Source organism: Equus quagga, unplaced genomic scaffold (assembly GCF_021613505.1).
Source record: "Equus quagga isolate Etosha38 unplaced genomic scaffold, UCLA_HA_Equagga_1.0 73442_RagTag, whole genome shotgun sequence".
NCBI lineage: Eukaryota > Metazoa > Chordata > Mammalia > Perissodactyla > Equidae > Equus > Equus quagga.
In genome coordinates, this window is record NW_025802777.1 from 6085897 (window position 1) to 6113123 (window position 27227).

The following is a 27227-nucleotide window of genomic DNA, read 5'->3' on the forward strand; positions in this document are numbered from 1 at the left end:
AATATAAGGTCATCAGGGTCAGCCCTAACCCAGTATGATTAATGCCCTTCTAAGAAGAGAAAATCTGGACATAGAGGCAGACATGCACACAGGATGAACACCACGTGAAGGTGAAGGCAGAAATCAGGGTGATGCAAGAGAAGCCAATGAATGCCAAAAATTGCCACAAACCACCAGAAGCTGGGCAACAGACTCACCAACTAGCCTGGGAAAGATCAAAATTCACAGAGCATCAGATAAATTACACAGGGTATCTTCTCAGGAGTGAGGAATACTCTGACTAAGACTAGACACTGTGCTGGTCTCACCTACAAAATCTTAGAAGTATGATTCAAAAGATCAAATTATTTTCAAGTAACCTAACTGTCCCAGAAAAAGGCCAAGAAAATTTATAGGAATGTAAAAACACTCAGCATTCAACAAAGTAAAAACTCACAAATATCTAGCACACAATCAAAATTATCAGGCATGCAAAGAAGCAGGAAAACACAATCCATAATGAGGGGGAAAAAAATCAGTGGAAACTGATCCAGAATTGACACAGCTGTTAGAATTAGTAGGTAAGGATATTAAAACAGGTATTATAACTGTATTCTACATATTCAAATAGTTAAAGGGAACCATGGAAAATATATTTTAAAAGACACAAACTGAGTACAAATAAAAACTACAAAGTGTAAGATTAAAAACACCAGATAAGATTAAAAATAGATTAGACATTGCAGGAAAAAACATTAGTGAACTTAAAGACATAGCAATTAAAAGCATTTCAGAATTCCAAGTGACTACTCAACATCTGAAATTGGCTGTCAAAACAGAAAAAACAAAACAGGAAAAAAAGAGACTTAAAATTACAAGTTAACAGACATTCATTGAGTTCTGGCACAACCTCAAATACCATAATATGGATCTAACTAAAGTTCCTGATAGAGAGGAGAGGGTGAACACAAAAAATAACAGGCAAAATTTTCCAAATTTAATAAAAACTACAAATCCACAGATCCAGAAGTTCAACAAAACCCAAGCACAAGAAACAAAGAAAAACTACACCAAGGCACATCATAATCAAATTGCTCAAAACCAATACTAAAAAACTATCTTAAAAGCCAGGGAAAAAGGATACATTTATATATAAAGGAACAAAGATAAAGATGAAAGAAGATTCTTATAAGAAACAATGTAAGTGAATAGACAATGGAGCTACATCTTTAAATTGCTGAAAGAAAAAAGTATCACCTAGAATTTCTATACCCAGCGAAGCACGTCAAAAACAAAAGAGAAATACAAACATTTTCAGATATACAAAAGGTGAAAGACAGGCTGGTCTGGTGGAGTGGTGGTGAAGTTTGCGCACTCCACTTCAGTGGTCCGGGGTTCACGGGTATGGATCCTGAGCACCGACCTACCAGTGACCGTCAAGCCACACTGTGGCAGCATCCCACATAAAATAGAGGTAGATTGGCACAGATATTAGCTTAGGGTCAGTCTTCCTCACACACACACAAAAAATTTTAATTAATTAATTAAATAAACAAAAGGTAAAAGAAGGTGCCACTAGTAGACCTGCACTACAAAATGTTAAAGGAAGTACTCAGGATGAAGGAAAATGAGACCACATGGAAACAGGGCCCGGACAAAGAATGAAGAGCATCAGAAAAGGCAACCACATGGGTAAAGGTGTAAGAATTTTTCTAGTTTGTTCAGTCTCATTAAAAGTTGACTGTTTAAACAAAAATAATAATGTAGTGTAGGGTTTATAACGTATGTACAGATAAAATCTATGAAGAAGCAGTAAAAAGAGATGAATGAAGGTATAACATGGTACGGTCAATATGCTATATGTCAAGTGACGTAGCATCATCTGAAAGTAGACTGTGAGAAGATAAAAAGCAATCACAAAACTGAAAAACAAAACCTTAAAATAAATAAGTCAACAAAGATAAAGAAAATTAGTTATAAAACATATTCAATTAATCCAAAGAAAGCAGAAAAAGGAGAATAAAGGACATATGGAACAAAGAGAAAATAAATAGCAGCGTGATATAAACTGAAAGCATACCAATAATCGTATCAAATGCAAATGATCTAAATACCCCAACTGAGAGCCCAGATTTTCAGATTGGGGGAAAAAGCAATAGTCAACTATATGCTGCCTATAAAGAAACACATTCCAAATACAGAGATTAATATATTAAAAGTAAAAAGTTGAAAAAAGATCTATCATGCTAACACTAAGCAAAATTAAGATGGAATAGCTATATTAATATCAAACAAAGTATACTGCAACCCAAAGAATATGACTAGGAATCAAAGTCATTTTATAATGACATAAGGTGTCAAATCATCAAGAGGATATATTCATCCTGAATATGTATGCACTTATTAATAGAACTTTAAAATACATGGAGCAAAAAATGACAGAATTGCAAGGATAAATAGATACAATTTTATTAGGAAATTCCATATCCTTCTCTCAATAACTGATAGAACAAGTAGACAGAAAATCAGTAAGGATATAGTAACAATACTATCAACCAACTTGACCTAATTGACATTTAGAGACTACGCCACAAAAAAACAGCAAAATATACATTCTTTTCTAGTAACACAGCACACTTACCAAGATAGACCATATTATGGATCATAAAACAAATCTCAATAAATTAAAGGGGATCAAGTCATATAAAGTATGTTCTCTGACAACAACAAAAATAAAGTCAGAAGCAGTAACAGATATATGGAAAGTCCCCAAATACTTAGAAACTAAATGACATGCTTCTAAATAACGATGGCTCAAAGAAGAAATCAAATAGCAAATTAGAAATTTTTTTGAACTGAAAGAAAATGAAATCTATCAAAATTTGGGGAATACAGCTAAAGCAATACTTAAGGAGAAAATTACAGCACTAAACACTTCTATTAGAAAGTTCTCAAATCAATGACTTATTTCTTCTACCTTAATAAACTAGGAAAAAAGCAAATGAAATCCAAAGTTAACAGAAGAAATAATAAATATCCAGAGTAGAAATCCATGATATAGAAAACAAAAAACAACAACGAAACTCCAATATCTTTCATGAACATAAGATGCAAAAGTTCTAAAGAAAACTGTAGAAACCTGAATCCAACAATCTAAAAAAAAAAATATACGATAACCAAATGGTCTTTATTTCAGAAATGCAATGTCAGTTTAACATTCAGAAATCAATCAATGTTACTCATCAAATTAACTAAGAAAAGAAAAACCAGATGGTAATCTCAAGAGACACAGAAAAAACATTCGATGAAATCCAACATCCATTCTTGATTTAAAAAAAAACTTTCAGCAAACTAGGAATAGGAAACTCCCCCAATGTGATAAAGGACATTGACAAAACTCTACAGCTAACATCATACTTAGTGGTGATTGAGTAATTCCCTCTCTAAAATAAGGGAAAAGACAAGAAAGTCCTCGTTCCCCACTCCTATTCAACTTTATACTCTACGTTCTAAATGTATTCTACATTCCATGGATGTTCCAGCCAGTGCAGAAAGGCAGGAAAAAGAAATTATGGTGACCACACTGAGAAGGAAACAGCAAAGCTGTCCCATCACAGATAACAGGACCATCCGTGTCGAGATTCTGATGGAATCTACCAAATCATTCGAGTTAGTAACAGATCTTAGCAAGGCTGCAGAACACAAGATCAATATACAAAAGTTTGTTGTATTTCTATGTACTAGCAACTACAGAAACTGAAATTTTAAAAACATTTATAACAGTATCAAAAATCTGACAGAAAATGAGAAAGACTTGTACACTGAAAATTAGAAAAATTAAAGAAAAATCTAAATAGAGGGGGAGAGATACTATGTGCACAAGTCTGAAGAATGCATATTGCTAAGATGTCAATTCTTCCCCCAAAATTATCTCTAGATTCAACACAATCCCAATCAACATCCTAGTAGGCTTTTTTGTAGAAACTGACAAAATGATTTGACAATTCATATGGAAACACAGAGGACCCAGAGCATTCATAACAATTTTGAAAAAGAAGAAAGATGTAAGACTAACACTACCTAATTTTAACACTTATTATAAGGCTAGAGTAATAAAGGGACAATATGGTACCCGCATCACGACACAACAAATAGATTAATGGAACAGAATAGAAAGTCCAGAAACACACCCAGGCACATATGGAAAACAGATTTTCAACAAAGACACAAAAGTAATTCAGTGGAGAAAGGATACCCTTTTCAACAAATGGTTCTAGAAAAACTGGATATCCATTTGCAAAAAAGGTACTCTTTTAGCTACATCTTACAGCACCACTTACAAATAGTAACTCCAAATGGATCATAGATTTAAATGTAAAACCCAAAACTATAAAAATTGGAGGAAAAAAATAAGAAACTTTTAGATCTTGGGAGAATTAGGCAAAAGTCTTCCAAAAGCATGATACATAAAAGAACAAATCGATAAATTAGACTTCATAAAAATTAAAAACATCTGTTCTTCAAGACATTTTTAGAAGAATGAAAAAGATATGCTATGGACTAGAGAAAATCTTTGCAAATCATATATCTGACAAAGGACTTGTATCAAAAATAGATAAAGAATTCTCAAAGCTCAATAATAAGAAGGAAAAAAGAGAAGTCAGACAAAGATGTGAACACACACTTCAACAAAGATGACACAGACGGCAAATAAGCACATGCAAGGATGCTCAACATCATTAGTCACTGAGAAACGCAATGAGATATCACTACACACCTATTAGAATGCATAAAATTAAAAAGAACTGACCACAGCAAATATAGCAAGATGTGGAGGAACTGAAACTCCTCTAAACTCTTCTACACCGCTGGTAGGAATGTAAAATGGCACAATCACTTTGGAAAACAGTTTAGCAGTTTCTTAAAAAGTGAAGCATATACCTGCCATATGATCCAGTCATTCCACTATTACGAGTTACCCCAAGACAAATAAAAACATATCCACACAAAAACTTCTACATTAATATTCATAGAAACTTAATTTGTAACAACCAAAAACTGTAAACAACCTCAAGGTCCTTCAACAAGTGAATGGATAAACTGTGGTATACCCATACAATGACATGCTACTCAATAATAACAAAATGAACTACTGATATGTACTACATCATGGATGAATCTCAAAGTGATTATACAGACTGAAAAGAATCAGACAAAAAAGGACAATATATTGTATGATTCCATTTATATAAAAGTCTGGAAAATGTGAAATAACGTGTAGTGACAGAAAGCAGATCAGTAGTTACCTAGGAATTGGGGGTAAAAGGAGGAGGGGAGGAGCAGAAAGTGGAATTACAAAAAAGCACAATGAAGCTTTTGGGAAAGGGGTGGGAGAATTCATTATCCTATTGTGGTGAAAGTTTCATGGGTGACACATGTCAAAATCCATCAAATCTTACACTATAAATATGAAAGTTATTGTATGCCAATTATAATACAATAAAGCTGTTAAAAAAAAGTTTTAACCTATCCAAAACTTGACCTTTCATAGATACTCCTCCCTGCAAAGGTGCTTCTCCTGCAGAATATGCCATCTTGTGTGATGGTGACTCAAACTTTCCAGCTGCTTAGACCGAACACCTTGAAATTACTCAATACCACATGTTCACATTTCAAAGTCAAAGAAATGACACTTTTGAAATTTGTAAATATTCATAGAAGGTATACTGCAAAAACAATTTTTAAATCTTCCACTTTTTACAAGAAAAACTTCAAAGTCATGCTGTCTACCCTTCATGGCCCTCAACAACTCCCCTTTACCATCCACCTCAGTGAACTAAGTTTTCTAAACAGCCCTCCACCTCCAACTCATATAGCATCCTCCACATCCTGCAGCCTTACAGCAGCACCTGTTAAAATCCTATCCATTCCCTAAAACCATGTGAAATACCACTTCCACCAAGAAACTTTTCCTAGTCCCAATCCAAAAAGGATCACTCCCTCTTCTGAATTTCCACCTCTTTTGTAGCATGGACACTCCACCATGTGATCCAGTTATGTAAAGATGTATCTCACCCACCTCTATTAAATAATAAACTCCCTGCGTGCTGGAGTCTGTGTCCCTTCGACTATGCGGTTGAATAAAACGTTTCTGTCCATCTGTTTTAGAATACATCTTCAGTATCTATGCCGAGAAAAGTATAATTAATAATCAAATGCTAAGGTTTAATTTTTGTTTTCATTCTTTGCAAGGCTGTACGTCTGTCCAATTAGCTACTCTACCTAACTTAAGTAGGTCCTTAAATAAAACACAGAACAATTAAAGGGGTGAACTTTTTAGAAAACTTGATACAGACGTCTAAATTCACACAGATTATTTTTGGTGCCATCCTGTGTTTCAATGCTTTAGGGCCAAAAGGGAGGGATGAAAGAAAGTTTAAAAGTCCTGTGCTTTAACCAACAGACACAAAAAGTGAAGAGCACTGCTTGCCACAAAACCAAGTGAAGAAAAGCCACAGAAAATGAGAGCTAGAATAGCAAAACAGTAGCTCTTCTTTTAACAGAATGACACGAGCCTGCTTGGAAGCTCGGGCACCGAAACACCTAAGACACTGGGGCCTCGAGCACTGTGACCACCTACACTGGGTAACTGAATAATACCAGAAACGTTACTTTTGTTCAGTTTTTATCTATTCTTCACACTAAAACGTTCTTCCTTCCTATTACTCTCCTGCTACTTGAACCTTAAGTCCTATTTAAAACTTTAACACAAGTTCTATGGGCTTCCTCTTTAAGCTGTCCCAGACTACTCAGTCCATTTCTCATGTCCTTATCCTGAAAACATCTAGTGATTTTCTTTTCCTGTACTCCTCCAAATAGATCCTTATGGCACTTTCTGTATGGTCATCTTGTATTTTTATCTAAGTATGCATGTATTTATTCTTCACCTTTTAGGTCCCTTGAACAAAGCACTGAGTTCTGTATTTCCTACAGAATTTCCCACCTAACAGTACCCAATAAAGACTTAATGTAAACCAAAGATAATAATGTACAAGCAATAGTCAAAATACCTGACTTAAATTAGAAAGGTAATAGTAACAGGAAATAGTGAACAACAAACTGATCTTCCAACTGAACAGAAGAACATGCACGGGGGGGTCAAGTTTATGCTCCTATTTGCTAGATTACACGGACAGTAAAAGATAAATTCTGCCCAAAAGCTTGCACCAATTTATTAAAAACAAACACGTACCTTTATAAAAGGTCAAAATCATGAGAAAAATTAAATATACTACTTACTGCAATGGTACTATTTCTAATCTGGAAAAAAAATTACCAATTTTACTAACAGAGTTTTAGAAAACCTGTGCACAGTGCTGCTACCTGAGTTATATTTTACAAGACAGAGCTAAAGTATTTCACTTTTTGTTATAAAGTATTTAATTAGATAAAGGTTTTCTACAACTTAACTTCTATAATTTAATACACATATTTTGGTTACAGGTATTTAACAGAGCAGTTAAATCCTTATTTCCACTTCTATTCTAAAATCCGCCTGCCCGCAGTGAGTGGGAACTGCTGCAGATCATTAAACACTCATTTATCAATGTCTCTCACCAGGCAACACAATGCAGCAGAACAGCACACAGAAACCATCCTGAACCCCAGCAACAGCGGCTAATTAGCATAGCCTACCACTAAACCGACACTACATGATTGGAACTGTTAGTCCGAATGCTGGCCAATCAAACTAGGTTATGCAAATAGCCTATTTTAGTTGCCAGGGCAGAGCTACTTCCAATTGTCCAATAGGAAAACAAGCAATAAACAAGAAATGAAATTGAGCTTTGTCACATTTTCAAGTTGCTGTTAACACTTTCAGGTTTAGAGCAAAATTAACAGCAACTGTAAAGGATTAAGAATCATATTCTACTTTCTGCTCCAAAAGCAATCTAGTGGTAATACACACAGAATACAGTTTAAGTAGTGTTATTTGTTGTAATTTTAACTTTTCACTATATAGATATGAGTTTTTCTAACAGAAGCTGCTCTCAACATTTCAACTTTTTTCCCCACCTACTCAAAAGAAAGAATTATGTAAATGTCTTTCTATACATTCACATAGATTCTAAAACATTGCATTTTAGAGAAATCCTATAAAGCATTTTTATTCTATTACAGAAAGATTAAATAAAAGGTGGGCATAACAGAATGTATGGCTCACGGGAAGTCTCAAACAAGCTTTATCATATTGAAGAGAAACAACATTTTTTTTCTGATCATGACACGTTAATATATAACTTCAAAATAATTTTAAAATAACAAACCCCAAATTAAATATTAACCTATTATGGGCTTAGAATATGCAAACTGGAGACAAGTAAATAATACTCAAATCTTGGAACCAAGTTCAACTAAGATATAAGCATAATATAAACATATTATATTCATAGGTAAAATTTCTAATATGAATAAAACAAAAAAAACTTTTACTCTGTCAGTACATACTAACAGCTGCAAAGATAGTTTTAAAGAACCTCAGTGTTCTGACAATTCTTAGTGGTTGACAGATTTTCTTTAATCTCACATATTCAGAGAAATGCTTTCAAACATGTCAAGGAGACACAGTTCCCATTTGTGCCTTATAATCGTATCTTTATAAAAGATACAATTTTATTTTAAAATAGATCAACTTGTCCCACCTATCCTAGCAATTATTTCCTTCTAAATGGAGTACAGATTCATCCTACACCAAGGAGAAGTTAGTGATTTTTAAATATATTTTTCCATAGAACGCCTGTAAATGTCTCCAGAAAAACTTTCAGCATTTGTAAAAGATAACTGAATTAAGACACAGAGCAGAGCTCCAGCATCAGGTTCAAAGAAAACAGCATGCTGGTCCTACCTCTATCACTGCAAATTCTCTTCCCCCTTAAGAAAACTGAAGACACTTTTCTACAGCTCCAAGCACCCAGCACCCACTCTTGTCTCCTAATTTCTTCTCATGTTCTCTCTCCTTAGGGATTCTAAATGAAAACCACTTAAAGTCCAATGAAACCAAACCAGAGTCAGCTTCTTAGAGAGGACAGGGATCAACATCTGAACTTTAAATCTGGAAGAAACCTTGAAGATCATCTAATACTAACCTCTCATTCTATAAACAAAGAAACTACACTTTTGGAAAAATAGTGCATAAAATAAAGATCCTACAGATGAAAATGAAAGCCCTCCCAAACTATCTATGAATAATCAATATATCAGTCAGGTATCAATAAGTCTCTTGGTTTGTTGTTCATCTGAAAATATATTTAAATATAAGCGTTCAAAAAAGATCAGCTCAGAATCATTCCCCATGCCATCCCCTACAGCATCTACTACAAGGGCTTGAGAAAGGTCTGAAAATCACTCTCTATCCCAAAGTATTTAACCGATTCCCTGAAAGACTCAATTTCAGTTTACTTCAAACTTTAGATATTATTTGTCTGTTTTTCAAGTACTTTACAAGCCTCCTTTAATTCCTCAGGACAAAAGCAAGAAGAGAAAAGGGAAACACTGGGGACAGCCCAGTGGCGTACGAGCTAAGTTCGCATGCACCGCTTCAGCAGCCGAGGTTCACCAGTTCAAATCCCAGGTGCGGACCTAGCACCACTTACTGAGCCATGCTATGACAGGCGTCCCACATATAAACTAGAGGAAGATGTGCACATATGTTAACTCAGGGCCAATCTTCCTTAGCAAAAAGAGGAAGATTGGCAGCGGATGTTAGCTCAGGGCTAATCTTCCTCAAAAAAAGGGGGGGGGGATATTTTTAAGCCAATTTACTTCATATTCTTGGCCACGAATCTTTAATATTTTGGTTAGCTCTTCCAGGTTCAAACCCAGCCTGTCTTTCAACCTACAGCAGTAAACAAGTCCATGTAAACAAGGCCTGTTTCCTGGTCTACCTCTTAAACATCTTGCTATCACAAAATTTTACCATCATTGAAAGGGAAAAAAATTAAAATCTTGGCACTTATTTTCCTTTGGGGCCTAGAAACAGAAGGAAACATCATCTGCCTGGTGACAGACGCTCTGGGATAAAACATCCTGAATTTAAACGTTGTTGGGTTTATCTTCAATTCCCTTTAAAGCTAACCTAAATGGTGGAGTTTTAGAAAGTATCAATGAGTACTACTTTTAGAATCAAAAATTAAACATTTAAAATGTTTAAAAATAGTTAACTCACTAAATTAGAATCTTCATAAAATATATATTTTAGTATTCCTAGTAAAGGAAGTAAGTTTTCCAAGTATATAATTATTCATTAACTTTTTTAAAAATACAGTAGTCCAATTATGTTTTCTCCTCTATATTCTAAGAAGAAATATATTTAGAATAAGTAACTGGTAACAACTTCTCTCCAGTCAATGATGCTCAAGATATATAAGCAGCCTGTATCCTCTCAATGCATAACAGGCCATTATTATGCCAAATAATAAATCATCCAAGATCATCTCAAATGACACATCATACCATACCAACAACTTTGTGTTTTAGGGAAAAATACAACGTAGCTTTATAGTTTTGAAAAATGGCAAGTAAATAGAAATGTATTTTCCTTTATTAATTTGAAGCCATCTAATCTAGAAAATAACCAAAAACATCTGAGCAACTATTTTGGTCAAGTTTATAATACCTCATTCTATAAAGAGAGGCTGCCACCATATGTTTTGCTGGGCGTCTGTTACAAAAGATTAAGCCCAGTAGATATGTGTACTCTCCAATTTAAGAGGAATCCTGATGCTTTTCCCCCTCCTCCTGAAAACCTGGTTATTAAAATAGAAGGTAAACTGTTGTTTAAATCTGGATTATAGACATAAATTTTTAAATCTTTACTATTCTTTACTCTTGTAGATCAATTAATTCATGTTTGGAGAACGGTCCCATCCTTTTTCTCCTTCCCATCCCAAAACAAAAAAGGTGCCTAGAACATTATGAATACTTACTGCCGTACACTAAACACACTTGCTATCTCATCCAAATATCATGGAAATATAAAAGTTAACTCACCAAGCCTTTACTTAAGCTAAATGTTACCATAATTAATGCATATTGCTAAAATAAAAAAAGATTCTTGCAAAATAACTTTGGGGTTACAATCCCTCTTTGTATTGTGCTTATCAAGGCAATAAAACAGAAAAAGTTTCATCTTCCTTAAGCTTCTTCACACTAAACTGCATTAAGTATTTTCTTGTCAATTCTCATATCAAATGAAAAGAGGAGGACAGATTTAACAAATTTAGGGGGTATATTTAGTCTGACTTAAGAAACAAACCACAGGAAAATTTCACTTTTAAGAGCACTGGGTGGGAAGCACCTGAAAGAGATAAGCAGCCATCCTCCAAAGCAGGAGAAATCTAGGTAACAAGGAGAGGCCATGTGTCTGTTCATGAGGAGGTAGCTAATGGGCAAAACATGTGGACAGGTCAAGGAGAGGGAAAACAGTGCTTCCAAACAGAGCTCAAACAAAAGTCACAAAGGCAGAAACTGAAGTACAGGTGTTGACTTTCAACAGCGCTGCATCTCACACGGTCAACTTGAATGGTATACCACAGGCGGGGAGCAGTAGGAAAGTTTTACTGAGACCCGGAAGGCCATCTAGTTCTTAATATCTACTACTAGAACTCACTAGTAAATGGAGAACCAAGGATAGCCACAATTGGAGTAGTGCCTGAAAACATCCTCAAACACTACCAGGAAGAGAAGGAAGCAACATCACGGCTAGAAGCTCAGTTTCCTAAGTTGGGGGAGGAGCGTGGTTCTAAAAAGAAACTCAAGAGCACTACATAGACTAAGCATACTTGTTCATATCCTCCAGAACACCCACCAAAATAGCAGTAAAGAACCACAAAAACAAAATTAATGAATTAAAGAATGGGATGGAGACATACCACTGAGCCAAGATTCTGACAGATTTCTTCAAGACAAAAGGTCAATGGGATCATACCAAAAATCAAAGAAATGTCAGAAAGACACAGAGCTGAAAGCAGGCCCCAGAAACCATAGCAACAGTGGCAGGTGCCAATCTGGGTAGAAGAGGAAACCAGAGTAGAAGGAGGGGCAGAAGTTGGCTTGATTACTAAAACGACTATCTGCTGCATAGTCAGCCTCCCCAATGACTCTAAGAAGTTATCTGTCACAGTCAACATACTGAGTCCCAGCCACTCAAATACAGATGAATAGCCGCCCCACCCCAGGCTGAGGCCAAAGAAAAGCCATGTGAGAGGATACTAAGCCACCTGCCAAGGAGGGCTAAGCAGGCAACAGCACAGGTTCATACTGCTCACTGGGGCCTCCTCAACCCGGCAACAGAAGGATGACAACCTTCCTGCCGGGACCCCAACTCACACTCACTGGCCTGTCAGTCCAATGTTTCACCAGAAACACCAATCTGCACTCAGTCCTCTCACGTGGGAGAGAAGCTTATGATGGCAGAGGAGGTTCAGGTTCTTGAGTTGGGCAACAGGGATTCACAGGTATTTATTAATAAAATACTATAAAAGATGGTCACATGGAGACCAAAGGTGACAAGTGTCATAAACAATTACTCTGCATCTGAGATTTAAAAAAAAGAATTCCTAACGAAAGTCGAATGCATATCATACAATTAAATCATTTTTAAAAATCATCATTACATTGCACTACACCTCAATCCCAGTGTTAATATTTCTCCTATGAGTGGAACAAGTTTAGTGACATAGCATTACATCTCTACCTCTATAGCTCCTACTATACTCTGTGTTTTTCCAGCATAGTTTTCTGTTTTCAATTTTTAAAAGAACCTCAAGATAAAAACATGGAATTCAATTATAGCTAAGAAAAGAGGTATATAATTATATACAATGTAAAGGTAATTGTCTGGTGAGTAAAGGTTGTGAGGTAGAAAGAAATTTAAAGGGTACTAAAGCCCTCATTTCATATCCTGAGATATAGAAGATATCTCCTATCTTTAGAAATCAAGAAAAACTGTCTAAAACTAATGAGTCAGGAAAGAGAGATTTAAATCAATTTTGTAAAATTTTCATAATAATCAATAGAAAAAATCTAAAAGAGGAACAGAAATTGGCAAGAAGAGAGGGAGCACAGAGAGCTATCTGATTTCATCTTTCTGGGAGGACAGTCAGTTTTTAAAATAATAAAACAGACCTATAACACATTACTATATTTAAAGCGATGGAAGTAACCAAAAGAAGAATTTAAAAACTGAAGATTAAAAGGGGTTTTACTGGGGCTGGCCCCGTGGCCGAGTGCTTAAGTTCACGCACTCCACTGCAGGCAGCCCAGTGTTTCGTTGGTTTGAATCCTGGGCACGGACATGGCACTGCTCATCAAACCACGCTGAGGCAGCGTCCCACATGCCACAACTAGAATGACCCACAACGAAGAATATACAACTATGTACCGGGGGGCTTTGGGGAGAAAAAGGAAAAAATAAAATCTTTAAAAAAAAAAAAAAAGAGGGGGGTGTTTTACCACTAAAGCACAAGAATGAGGAAAAGGAAACTGACATTTCATTTTTTACTCCCAGAATGGATTAATTTTATTAACATAGGTGTGTAAATTGAGTGATTAATGCTTAATACAGAAGAAAAGCACCAATCTGAATTTGACGTGTCAGTTGAGCATGGCCTGAACACTACTACTACTAGGAGGAAAAAGGCTGGTTGTAACAGTAGGCTATGGAAACAGCAAGCATTCAACAATGTTTCTTAGCTTTTATAACATTATATAAAGCAGATCTAGGTCTGTGTTAACAGGATAAATATTCATTTTCAAGTGTCTGCTTTTTGAGTACTTGATCCCATGTAGTATATTTTGTGGATGGTGTGTAAAAATGGAAATAAACTTATTTGTGCTTCTTTCTAATCTAATCTTTAACACAGATCCACTTAACAGTATGGATCTCTATACTTTTTTTAAAAGACTAGCATAAAGGATATGCAGACATCAGCTAAACTAAAGACGGACTTCCAAGTAGCCTGATGTCTTCCACCAAAGGAAAAGGGAGAGAAACACTCAGAAAGAAGCAAAACCTTAAATTACACCTTCAGAGGAGTTGACCTACAGTATCCAAACCTTAAGCAGTAGTAACTTTTTAATATCAGCTTTCTTAGTTTGAGTTTTCCTTTTAAAGGATCTTACTTCTTAACGGAAACCAAAATTTATTCAAAACACTTTTTAAACAGTGGCCAGATCTATCCATTTCCTAAAACTACAAAAACCAAACTCTGTCAAATTATTCCTAGAACGAAAAGTTGGTTCTAGGACTAATTCTGGGTTCTAGGAAAATAAAATATTTTATTTCACTTGAATCTACAATTCAAATCACTGTTGATAACACACATTCTTCATAACTCCTATTTGCTTGTTTAAGAACACATGTTCCTTTTTGAAGCAGTAATTACTTCCACAGACTTTCCACGAAAGCTAATACAGACAAGCTTATTCTATTTTATCAAAACCAAAGAGTAAATTATTTATGAAGCCCTTGGGAATCCCTTTAAAAGAGGAAATATAATACACAAAATAAAAGGTCACCACCATCAACAGACTGTTAATGGGTTTATTCTCATTTGTTCAACAAATAGTTGAGAATCAATTATGTTCCACGCATTACTCTAATAAGTAAGACAGAGTCCCTCTACATAAAAACTTAAAGCTCCCGTATGATACTATGAACAATACTAAAACGCAAACACAAACTGGAAGACGTATTAACAGTAAGTAATAAAGCAGGAACATACTGGTTAACAGTCAGGAGCCAGGCTCCTGGGTTTGCATCCTAGCTCCATCCCTTACTAGCTATGTGACCCAGAGCAGGCTACCTAACCTCTGGCTGGGTTAATCCTTGTATAAAGCTCAGAATTATCATCAAGAGAAAATGACTTGATAAATGTAAATCATTTAGAATAGTTCTTGGCATACAGTAAGGGTTCAATGAGGAAGCGTTATAAATTAAAAAAAGAAAAACCAAGAGAAATATCAGCAAAGAATATTAAAAGGAAATTCACAAAACATATAAATAAACATAAGAAAACATTCAATCTCACTAATATTCAAACAATTACACATTTAACGATTAAGTTATGTCTTGTCTATCAAAGTGACAAACATTTTTAAATACCCAGGATTCTAGAGAACGAGAAAATTCTGATATGAGGTGGTAGAAGCATAAATAGTACTTTAAAAAGATACTTGAATCAAAAGTCTTAAAGGGGCCGGCCCAGTGATGTAGTGGTTAAGTTCACACACTCTGCTTCTGCCACCCCGAGTTCCCAGGTTCGGATCCTGGGCACAGACCTAGCACCACTCATCAAACCACGCCACAGCAGCATCCCACATAAAATAGAGGAAGATTGGCACAGACATCAGTTCAGTGACAATCTTCCTCACACACACAAAGGAGTCTTAAAAAGGTACATATCCTTTAACTCAGTAAGTGCAACTTCTAGGAATTGGACCTAAGGCAATAAATCAAAGATGAACACAGAGAGTGCCACAATAACGTTCACTTAACCATTATTTATGAATTAACTGCAACAACGGGGAATAGGTTAAACAGTAACTGATTTGTAGAATACTAATTAGCCATTAAAAATTATGCTATAAAAGAATATTAATGATGGAGAAATGTTTAAATTTTCAAAGAAGACTATAAAAAGTAAAATATGACTCCAATTTTGTTTCTTAAATATTGTTTGGAGGAGGCACATGCACATAACAGGCAATACATACCCTAAAAATTCACAAGGATATTTTCTGATTGCTTGCCTTAGTGGTAATTTTTATTTTCTTCTTTATAGAAGTTCTATCTAAACAAAATTTTTGTTTTTAATTAAAAATATATAAACTAATTTGTGGTGGTGCTACTTGTACAACTATACAAATTCATTAAAAACGCAATCAATCATAAAATGCATTTCAAGAAATATTTATACACCTACACACACTTTACTTATTAAAAAGGTGAGGGGTAGGAAAAAGTCCCTGCCTTCAAAGAGAGAAAAAAAATTACAAATATGTTGTGTTTTATTTAATGGGAAGAGAGAGAACTTAAGTATTTCAGATATCTTTCAACAATAAATTTGCTAACTATAACAAAATATTTTCCTACTATATCCATGTAAAAATGGATGTCATATAATCATTTCAAGCACATCAATATGAAAAAACAAAAGGTTAACTTTTTAGGTAACTTGGTTCCCAGAAAAAACAGTTTACCCCGTCACATTTTTCTTCTATCTACCCTGCTCCTGCAAATCCTTTCTGAATAACTCCAATTAAGTAGAAAAATCAGCATACTGCCAAGGTCTAATAAATAAAACACTCCTTCAACACAAATTTTAAATTATGTAAATGAGTTATGATATGAATTGACTGTAACTCTGATAATACAGGCAGAACAAATACAATTTGAGACGTTAACATGTTATTTGAGAAGACACGCCAATTTCTCAAATTAAAAGAAAATGTTTTAAATGCAAGCCCTAAATACGCATAAAGAGCACGGCAGCAGGTGGGAGAGGAGATCACAATAATAAAGATAGAGCACATCTGCACGACATGTGCTACGTGTGCACTCTGCACTACGTGTACTGTAAGGTATTTTACCATTATCATGCTTCTTATTCCCCATGTGAAAAAACTGACATTTGGAGCTTCGTATTTTGTTCTCATGGTTACCCCAAATCCCTACTACTTTCCTTCCTTTTCATTATCAGTCTAGGGGTGAAGGAAAACGACCTACTGATTCCCCTACTCAGGAACATCACTGAAATTTAGCTAAACTTTTTCCCCTCTCTTCTCTCTTCTCCAAGAACCTGATTTGAAGTAATATCCTTTTGCTCGTTTAATAACTATGAAAAGGTAATGAGTAACTTTACGCTAGTTTTATTTCTCCTCTATCTTCAATGCAGAGAATATAGCCATTACATATTACACTCACTCAGCCATCATTTAGTTTAAATTCCACAAGTATCTATTTAATGCTCTCCTTGTATCAATGTCCCTGCAGTCTCTGTGGTTGCCAAAGTTTACTCGCTAGTGGATTCCTTAAGAAGCGCTCAAAGAAACAGCAGTCCCCAAATTCATTCTCATGCTGAGTAACATTTTGTCTGCTGTCTTTATACTTTAGTCAACTGAGCTAGATATAAAACTCTTGGCTCTCATTTGTTTTCCTTGAGTATATCAGATGTCACTCCATTGCTTCTGGCATAAAGTGGTACTATCAAAATCAGATAATCTAATATTCTTCCTCTGAATAATGACTTGGGGTCTTTGTTGAGATACCCCAAGAATTTTCTTTTCTTGAAAGTCCAGTAAATTTTAAAGAGTATGTCTACATGCTGCTCATTTCTGGATCAATTTATCCAAGTAAACAACGTGCCCTTTCCAAATGTAGTGGCAAATCTTTTTTTTTTTTATTTCAGGAAACCTACTTAAGTTATAATTATTAGTATTTATTAAGTTTCATTGCTTTGGTTTTCTTCAGAAACCCTTATTACTTGTATGTTAAAATTTCTTTGCCCGTCTTTAGTAACTGTCACTTTCTCTAGAATGCTTCTTTATTTTTCAATTCTTTTGTTTAAACTTTTTTTCTCCCATTCATCTTTTGTTTCTCTGAAGAAATCTTCTGTTGTGTTTTGTCACCCTGTGTTCCTTCTAGTTTAGGCCTCATTTTTAAAATCATTTTTCCTTTTATTTCTCTTTCCTGAGTTATCACCACATTTCTAAGATCTCCCTATTCGGATTTATGTTGGTCTTTCATCCTTGCATCATTTTCTAAATTTCCTTGGGTTTGTTTTCAAACAGCAAGTTATAGTTTTCATTTGTTTCATGGACATTTCTTTCTGGCATGCTTTCGCTGTCCGCAGGAATATTATTCCACTCCTTATTCCTTTTCTCTTACAAAAATTCTGTGGGGAATTTGACCGTGATCTTTGGTGACCGTTTTCACATAAAACAAAACTTTTAGGAAACTAGAGTAGCTTTTCCAGCTTCAGCAAGGGACCTCTTCTGTTTTCATGAAGGACAGTGAAATTCAGGCTCATGAATAAGACAATTTTCCTTTGCCCCCATTGTCTCCATCCTGCTTGATTCTTTTCCCAGAAGTGTCTCCTGAATGTGGGGCTTTAACCAGGAAGGGAGCTTCAACTGCTAAGTTTTCAAAATTCACAGGGATCAGATGGCTCTAACCCCAGAGAACTCACTTTGAGTCCCCTGTATCCTGAGACCTCAGAAACATCTCTCCATTGCAGCTGCTCTCCTCACATCTGCTTGCCACACTTCACAGGCAATGTGCGGGCTAGCTCGGGGTCCTCCTGTTCTCGGGTCCATCAGACACCCTGCTGCTTCCTTCTGCATCATTCTGTACAAATGTTGACACCACGGAGGTCTTGTAGTCACTGGAGATCTGTCCTCACCCGCTTCTACTGGGTAGGTGGGGATACTGTTCACCTAGCCTTGTAGAAGGTGTCCGTGAGGTTTTGGTTTTGTTGTCCTGGTTACGCCATCCATTTTTAGGGAAAACTATGGAGATTCAAAAAATCTATGTCCTGCTGTCATCTTCCCATTCTTGAAAGATTGAAAAATGTCAATCATTCTTTTAGAGGTACATTGAGTAAATATCACTAAAATCTAAAGTAATGAATATGAATCTATTTGCTTTCACCTGGGTCTTGAATAAAGGGACTAAGGTCTAAGAAATTCAACTTTACAAAGTGGCTAACATCAGGTTTCCCATCACCTTTCTATAAATCCCATACGTTCTCTTATGTGATCCATACATCACATAATCATCAACTTCTTCCTCTTAGAAATTAGATTTAAATAAAAAATATGAAACATAAAAGGAAAAGGAAATGGAAAATGAGGAATTCTTAAAACCACCTGAAGAAATTTACTAAAGCAGTTATTCAGATTAAGATATTTTTAAGCGGGGCTGGCCCAGTGGCACAGCAGTTAAGTTCACACGTTCCACATCTCGGTGGCCTGGGGTTCGCCAGTTCAGATCCCAGGTGCGGACATGGCACCACTTGGCAAAAGCCATGCTGTGGTAGGTGTCCCATAGATAAAGTAGAGGAAGATGGGTACGCATGTTAACCCAGGGCCAGACTTCCTCAGCCAAAAGAGGAGGACTGGCAGTAGTTAGCTCAGGGCTAATCGTCCTCAAAAAAAAAAAAAAAAAAAAAAGATATTTTTAAGCGTTAGTAGGATGGTAAAAACTGTTCTTTTTCCAAGTATTTATTGAGCACTCTCTACGTCCCAGGATCCCTGCTAGACAGACACAGGGCATACAATGAGGATAAGCCATAGCCCTCTCATCTTGAGGATGAGACTAGCTAGGACAAAAAAACGGTAAGCAAACATGTGCAAATGCCATAAAAGCATTAAATAAAAACCATTTACTAGGAAGAAAGAATCCTGTGAGAATATCTACAAAACTACCAGGTTTGTCACTTACTCTATGCATTTCTGAAGCAGTTGAACTTTTTCCTCCACTGAGGAGACACTATCACTTTTACATACCCTAAAGCAGAGGAGTCTTCTTTTTGCAGTTGAATTAGAGATTTATTTTTAACTACAATACTCAATGCTCACAGACGTATACTTGAAAGATACACATGATGTAATGCTAGAGAGTATAAATTGGTACACGTTCCCAAATGGCTTTCTGAAAAGCTGTATTAAGGGCCTTAAAATATTTCAAACCCTATGACCCAATATTTAACACTCCTAGGAATCAATTATAAGAAAATAATTTAACATACAACCAAACTTTTATGCACAGATGTTAGTACTTAAAAAAATGAAAAGGAAAAGCAAAAAAAACCCAAAAAACTTAATGTCTAATAAGAGATATTGAACTTAACTAAGAAATGATCATACAATGAAACAGTCACAAATCAGCATGCTTTAAAATAAATTTCTAAAGTAATTCACCTCAAAAACACTTATAATTTTGAATGCTCTGGATTTGTTGCAAGTTCAAAGCGACAGGAGATCACTACAGTTAGTTTTCGATGATACAGGGAAATGTTTATGATATAATGCTAGGCAATAAAAGAGAAGGTATGGGGCCGGCCCTGTGGCCAAGTGGTTAAGTTTGCGCTCTCCGCTTAGGTGGCCTGGGGTTTGCTGGTTCGGATCCCGGGTGCGGACCTAGCATCACTCATCAAGCCACAGTGAGGAGGCATCCCACACAGAAGAACTACAAGGACCCCAGACTAGGATATACAGTTATGTACTAGGGGGCTTTGGGGAGGAAAAAAAGAGAGAGAAGATACAAACAATATAAAACAGATTCTACTCGAGCACACCAACTTGAATAATATTCAAGATGATCTCAATTAATCAAAAACAGCACTAAAAACAAAAAACCAGAAGAGAATGTGCCATAGTACAGTGGACAGTAGAACTTTGGCTAGGCTTTCCTTCTACTTGTCTATATTCTTATAAATTTCCAAATTTTTTCAGTGATTGTGTATCACTTAATAAACAGGGAGAAAAAGTAAAAGCCTGAGAGCAAAGATAAATCCAGTGGATTTAGCATTCACCAGAACCAATAAACTCATTGAATTATTACAAGCAAAATCAGACTGCTTGGGGTTAAGAAATGAACGAGGCTAAAGAAGGGAGAACACATAGAAAAAGACCAGATATACAGGACCATGAGGAGAACAATTTTAAAAGGAGGCAAATTAGCAGTAAGTACTAAAATATTAAAATGTACAAACCTTTTGATTCCCCCAATGCACACTGCATATGAATGGGATTAAAGAAGTTCGGTTTTTTTAAATTTACAGATCTGATTTCTAATTGTTCTGCAATAATATGCCATACTCCTGTGTCTCTGAAGTAGGCAAACTTTGCCCTACAAAATTCACATTTTAAAGTGAGTTAGAGAATCTAAAATTAAAAACTCTGCCACATCAAATGGTTTTAAGTGCTTAAATGCATATATTTAAGAAATATGACAAATACGAACAAATAAGCACAATTTAAATTTCCTAGGTTATTCATCCTCAAAGAGTTATAGTTCTGTATGTTCTAGAACTATTTCAAGTTTTATTTTTTTTTGAGGAAGATTAGTGCTGAGCTAACCACTGCCAATCCTCCTCTTTTTGCTGAGGAAGACTGGCCCTGAGCTAACATCCATGCCCATCTTCCTCTACTTTATACGTGGGATGCCTGCCACAGCATGGCTTTTGCCAAGTGGTGCCATGTCTGCACCCGGGATCCCAACCAGCGAACCCCAGGCCACCAAGAAGCAGAACGTGTGAACTTAACCGCTGCGCCACCAGGCTGGCCCCTATTTCAAGTTTTAAAGTGACTAGCCTATCACTATTGTTAAAAAACAATTTTAGTTGTTAAAAAAGCCCATGTCGACAAAATAAAGAATGGTATCAACTGCTATATCCTACAGCTTTTCCCATAACATTCCCCTGGACGTTAATAGGTATAAATAAAAAATAAAAGGGAGGAGAGGTCTTTTTATCAAATAAATTGAAAAAATCCAAGAGCCTTTATGTTAACATGCACAGTAATGTCTGAGGTAGTGCATTTTCCAAATTTAATTCATAAGTAAGTGATTCTACATCCTAAATAAACTCAATTTGGTTACCTCTTAATTCAAAGGGGTAAAGAGTGGCTCCTAAGTTCCCAGGATGACAGTGTGCTTGGGTAGAATGGTGTCACTCATCACTACGGGGAACAAATGGCAAAGGAGGGGATGTGCAGGACAGACATCCAGTAGGCAGTTACATGAGTCTGCAGCTCAGGAGAGAAGAGTGGGACACAAATGTAGATTTTGACATCATCAGCACAGGGGTGTCAGGTGAAACTGCTAACCAGAGAGAGCTTTCTGCTTTTGCTCTCGATGCCTTGAATTCAACAAATAAGTCTTAAAAATTGATCACAAACATCCACTGCATCATTTGTTTACGTATCTGCTCCTCCTTCAACTGAAATGTGTTCCCCGACTCCTAAGCACAGGATCCTGTGTGTAGAGTACCTACCACAGTTCCCAGTGCAAAGCAAATGTGAGCCAAATAAATGTTTGGTCACAAATGATTTTTCTTTCAAAAATTAAAACATAATCCAATTCCACCTCATTTATATTTAAATTATATTTTAAAACATGCAAAAAGACCCTCAAATTAAACAAGTACAGGAACATCTACACACACATGAACTAGAGGAACATTGAAGTGTGACTTTGGTTTAGTGTTCAGCAAAAATCTATTACTAAGCTTTAGCTTTCGAAGGATCAATCAGTCAATGCCTACTTCAACGTCCTTTCTATGAGATGGTATTAAGATTGAGGTATCATCGCATCTAACCAACAGAAGTCAGTACCAGGAATGTCTGGGGAAAACAGAACATTCACTTTCAAGTATGCGTAAGCATTCTAGAAAAACCTTTCATGGAAAACTCCTCATGAGCTTTTATGTGTTAATTCTGTCAGTGAAGTATAATAAATGTGTGCACAGTAATACAAGAGCAAACTGCAGCATTAATGACGACTAGGAAAGCTGTTAATTTTATATTCAAAAACAATTATTAACTTTTAAATTGTTAAAAGGGAAACATACCAACAGCTACATATATTAGAGAAAACCAGATCTTCCTTCTCGGGTTTTTCTTTGTAAGCCAATAAATGTTGATAACTTTTAAAGAATACACAGCCAAGTAAGGGAGACTCGATTACATCATAAATATAACCTGCGCAGAATTTCTGTGTTCTAGCATTCACAGAATTAACTAGATAACCTTTATAAACTGTATTTACTCTTTAGATATTTCATTTCATCCATAAGCCTTTAAAAAAAATGAGCTTTCTGGAAATTCTTCATATCTTGTGAAGATAAACTAGAAATAAAATAGCAACTTTGCCACTTCAAAATTTCATAAGGGAAAATTTCCAAAATCATTCATATTCATGGATAAATCTATGAGATACCCCAAAAACACTTTGTTCCTCTACTGACCTCAGTTGAAAGTGAGCATCTACTTGGTATAGCCAATGTGCAGTATAGTGCCCAAGGAGCAATCCGGGAGCTGACAGTGCTGAGAAACTGTTCCTGCACCAAAAGGTCAAACTTATAAAATGTGACAACAAAATGTTCATAAAATTCTAAATTTTTTTCTGTAAGTATTCCTAGTTATTTCTCTATGATGGTGATTCTTCAGCCTCAGGATCATGTTGATTTTATCAGCCTCTCAGCCAGAATGTGTACATAGTGTACCTCTAATTTGTACCAGCAAATATAGATGTGCACACCTGAGAGATGGGTTACAGAGGTGATTACTCAATCATCTTTTACTTCAAAAAGAATTACCATCAGATTCTTTGAGTCCCTCATGAATGTAAAATATTTGATCTATAATTTACAAATATATTCAAGCACATTTCTTCACGCAAAATGGTACAGCTGAGACATTTTTTGAAATCCCACTCTAAAGTCAAAAAACGGTAATTTTTTCCTTTTAGAAAACAAAGATCACCAAAAACAAAAACCAATCACAAAAACTTTAATAGCTACACCAGTAATATAATTAAATATCTATTCAAGATTTACGTAGTTACTTCTACCGCATTTCCAAACAGTTTATAAATATAATCAAGTAAGATTATCTCTGATAAGGTCTACCAATATAAGCCACTTGGTTCAACAAAATGCTCACAACTGACCTGATTTAAGAACATACAAGTTTAAAAGCTAACACTTTACCCATTAGCTACACTATATTTTCAAGAGTTTGAACACAGCCATAAATGGAGCAGTCCCCATTTTTCCATGTATGAATAAGATCACCTCAATTAATTACAAAGCAATCAAAAATATTCTTTCAAAAATGCCTTCATAATGTTTTACTATATAAATGACAAAAGGACGAAAAGGAAGAAGGGAGGAAAAAGAAAAGAGAGAAAGAGGGATGAAGGAAGGGATGGAAACAGGGAAGGAACAAGGAAAGAAAAAGTAAAATCCCAGACCATATTTTTTTTAAGGAATCATACATATGGGTATAACATCCTTAACTGTCAGTCTTACTTAAGATATACCACTAACATCTACTCTCTACGCCTTTAAAAGATTTGCTCTATTCTAATAGGGATCTGAGGGAAACATGCATTCAACCATAAAGGTGAGTATTTTATTTATTTTTAACAGAAATACTTCAATTCTCACCAAAGTATTAGCCAACCATTCACTTCTATAAAGGCCAAGTACTAGCAACTACTATGCTATATTTGTATTTACTACCACTATAAGACACTGATTATCAAACTGATTCTCAAAGTTTAATAAATACCCCTACTATCTTTGCATTTATTGATCTAAATAATTCTCCCCACTAAAGCTGTTTATCAGAAAGCTCCCCCATTCAAAATATACCACCAGTTCCCACATTCTCTCAGACAGCCATAGTTTTACTGTATTTCAAAACTTGAGTCACCTGTATGCATCGTCTTCTTTCAAGTCTCATATCATCCTGATGGGGTGGGGGAAGGGAGGGAAGAGTCCAGCAGCAAAACTATAACACTGTGTGAAGAAAAACAGATTATGATAAGAGATAAGGATGCAAGACAATTACCCCTAATTGAGGAACATCTAATGTAACTACAATCCCCAAAACAGAGATAATATTACTAACAAATTCATTTACTAACATTTAAGTTTACTAGAAAATAATTTTCATTAATGAAAATCAATTACATATAAAATACAAAGTATTCAATTATCAGAGAGAAAAACAGTTTTAAAATCTGCCTATCATCGATGAAAACTGAACGCATTTCTAGATATGAAAAGAGTCAATATTCCACTATTCTACGTAATTTGGGGGGATCTACATTTAGTAAGCTCCATCAACTCACAAATCAGTATGAAGGGGAATTCACTTTTCATCGGGGCTTTCTATCAGAAGCAACGAAAATTACTATATAGGAAAGATAACATGTCAATCTACGGCTGTTATTTGTAAATTAGGACCGCTCCCTTAAGCCCTCTTTTGCTTTCCAAGTGGCTTCTCTTACTTTATTGTAATTCTTTCACTATACTTCCTACTTATTGCTTCCATTCGCATTTCATGACTGACTTGCAAATTCTATAATGTCTGACAGGAAAGCAAAAGCAATCTCAGTTGTTGTCGGCAACGAAGAGCACACGGTAACAGCAGAAGAGACAGACAAGCCCAGGCTAAAACCTAACTTAGAAATGAGTTTCAGTCTAAAACTTTATGTTTTAAATTGATACTGTGGAATTCAATAAGTATTCCTAATCAAACAATGTTGCTTATGTTGGCCACGTTCCCAGGCTAGCCAAAAGAAACTATTGATCCCAAAAGATATTACTGGTCATAGATACTGGGGAGCCTGCAGAAGACATACAGAGAGTGAACCAATTCTAGATCCTCTCTTTATCTGGACAAATTCTAAAATAGATTGTTTTCCTTTATTAGCACTCTCTCAACTGATGCCTGTCATTCCCTAAATGTTACATTATGGCATCTCGATCACCCTGCTTAATAATCATCATCCTTTCCCAAAAGTATGTTCCTAAGTTATCATCCAAAGCTCCTATTGCCTCAGCGTAGTTCAATTCAGGGATGTGATAGGAAAAAATGAAGTGAGCTGAAATAATTAACTTTTAATATTTGCAATTTTCAACAAGGATGCTAGTTAGCCCAAACCAACCCCTAATTGGTAGGATTCTAATAGTATTACAAAAGAAAGTAAGAAACAACTAAGGCAGTTTGAAGAAAACACTTTTAGGCAAGTGGGTCATAATATAGATTTACGTCTATACTTATTGCCCAAAAATATTCTGCTTTTCACTTATTTCTCCTTCTACTTCTGAACTCCTGGGTTCTTTAAGAGCTTGAAGTCCGTGCTCTAAATAGCAGCAGCTGGAAGAGAAGCAGCTGGAGCAGGAGCTCAGGGACGGGTGTTTAAATGTAGGAATTATTTGTAAATTAGGAATTGCCTGGGTCTAAAATCATTACCTATATTCCAGATTCCATTCCTGAAGAACCTCTTTCAGTTCAGATGCTGCTACATTATCAAGTAAAACCCTAACATGGGACCAAGTGGTACCCAATTTGGGGGGTATATGAATAGATCAATGGACGAACATTAAAGTACTGTATTAAAAGCTGTATTTGCAAAATAGTATTTGAAACATCAAGATTAAAGATCTTTATTTCGAAGACATAGTTTTCTAACAATTTTCCCCTCATAATTGTCTTTACAATTCTAGTAGGGACCATAGGGAAAGAGAATGTGAATTAACCCTCTAGTTATGAACTACATATTATCAAATTCTTTAGGCTCTCAACATTACATTCTTCACCTATAAAATGTTACAACACTACCTACACCTGTCAACTTCAATGATTTCAATAGGAAAAGAAGGTATTACTGATACAAAAACACTTTATAAGAAGAAAGCAGAATCAAGTAACACACTACTATTCTTTCTATTAAAAGTTGTTAGAAATTAGATTACTTTATTGCTGTTTTAAATATCTAAAGATAAGAAATATGGGTGGGCCAGCAGCACAATGGATAAGGCATCTGACTATACGGATCATCAAAATTGGCCTGAAAACTGACATCTTTTAGAAAAGTCGTCCATAATCACTACTCATCTGAAAAGCAGCCTTTGGCAAAGGGTACAGCGTCTGAGTCACAAAATTTGCTGGGGATACAGGCAGCAACCAAACCTTCACATACTAAGCAATGATAAACTCCTTAAGTCTTGACCTTGGATTGCTTTAAATAAAGATTCTAGTGATTATTTCATACATCCTTCAGGTTGGTCGCTTTTCAAAAGAAAACAAAAAGCTTCTATTCGCTGAGGGTTTTACCACAATAAGTAGATAAAACACCAAATGTACTTTGCAAACTATAGACACAATTTTCTTTCTAAAGACGCTTAAAAACCCAGACAGTCATATTTTAAACTTTTCTGAGTAAAACTTTCAGTGTACTTTTCATCTTTTCCCCTACAAATGAAGTCATCACAAATTAGAGAGCAAAATTAGATGCTAATGAAAAGCGTCTACTATCCTTACCACAGGAACCTCCCATAACCCTCAAAATCTTTTACAGTCTGTTTTAGCTGACATTTTGCCAAAAGCAATACAATGGTCTATGAACAATCTGAGCTTAAGTGGTTTTTGAAGGTAAACTTACAAACCACTTT

The 27227-nt window shown here is 35.5% G+C and overlaps 1 protein-coding gene across 8 annotated transcripts in view; it reads right to left on the reverse strand.

The window, feature by feature from the left end:
- Window positions 1–27227, reverse strand: part of LOC124234272 (dual specificity tyrosine-phosphorylation-regulated kinase 1A) — a 138260-nt gene that overhangs the window by 63526 nt on the left and 47507 nt on the right. For 4 of the 8 annotated variants that reach the window (XM_046651523.1, XM_046651521.1, XM_046651524.1 and 1 more), the window contains exon 2: window positions 24478–24563. The exons of 1 other annotated variant lie outside the window; for it this stretch is intronic. In XM_046651523.1, the coding sequence (XP_046507479.1) occupies window positions 24478–24487 (10 nt within the window). In that variant the 5' untranslated portion in view covers window positions 24488–24563. Of the gene's footprint in view, window positions 1–21640; window positions 21765–23006; window positions 23100–24477; window positions 24564–27227 lie in introns of those variants that run through there. 3 more of the 8 variants (XM_046651525.1, XM_046651531.1, XM_046651527.1) reach the window with 2 other exon arrangements.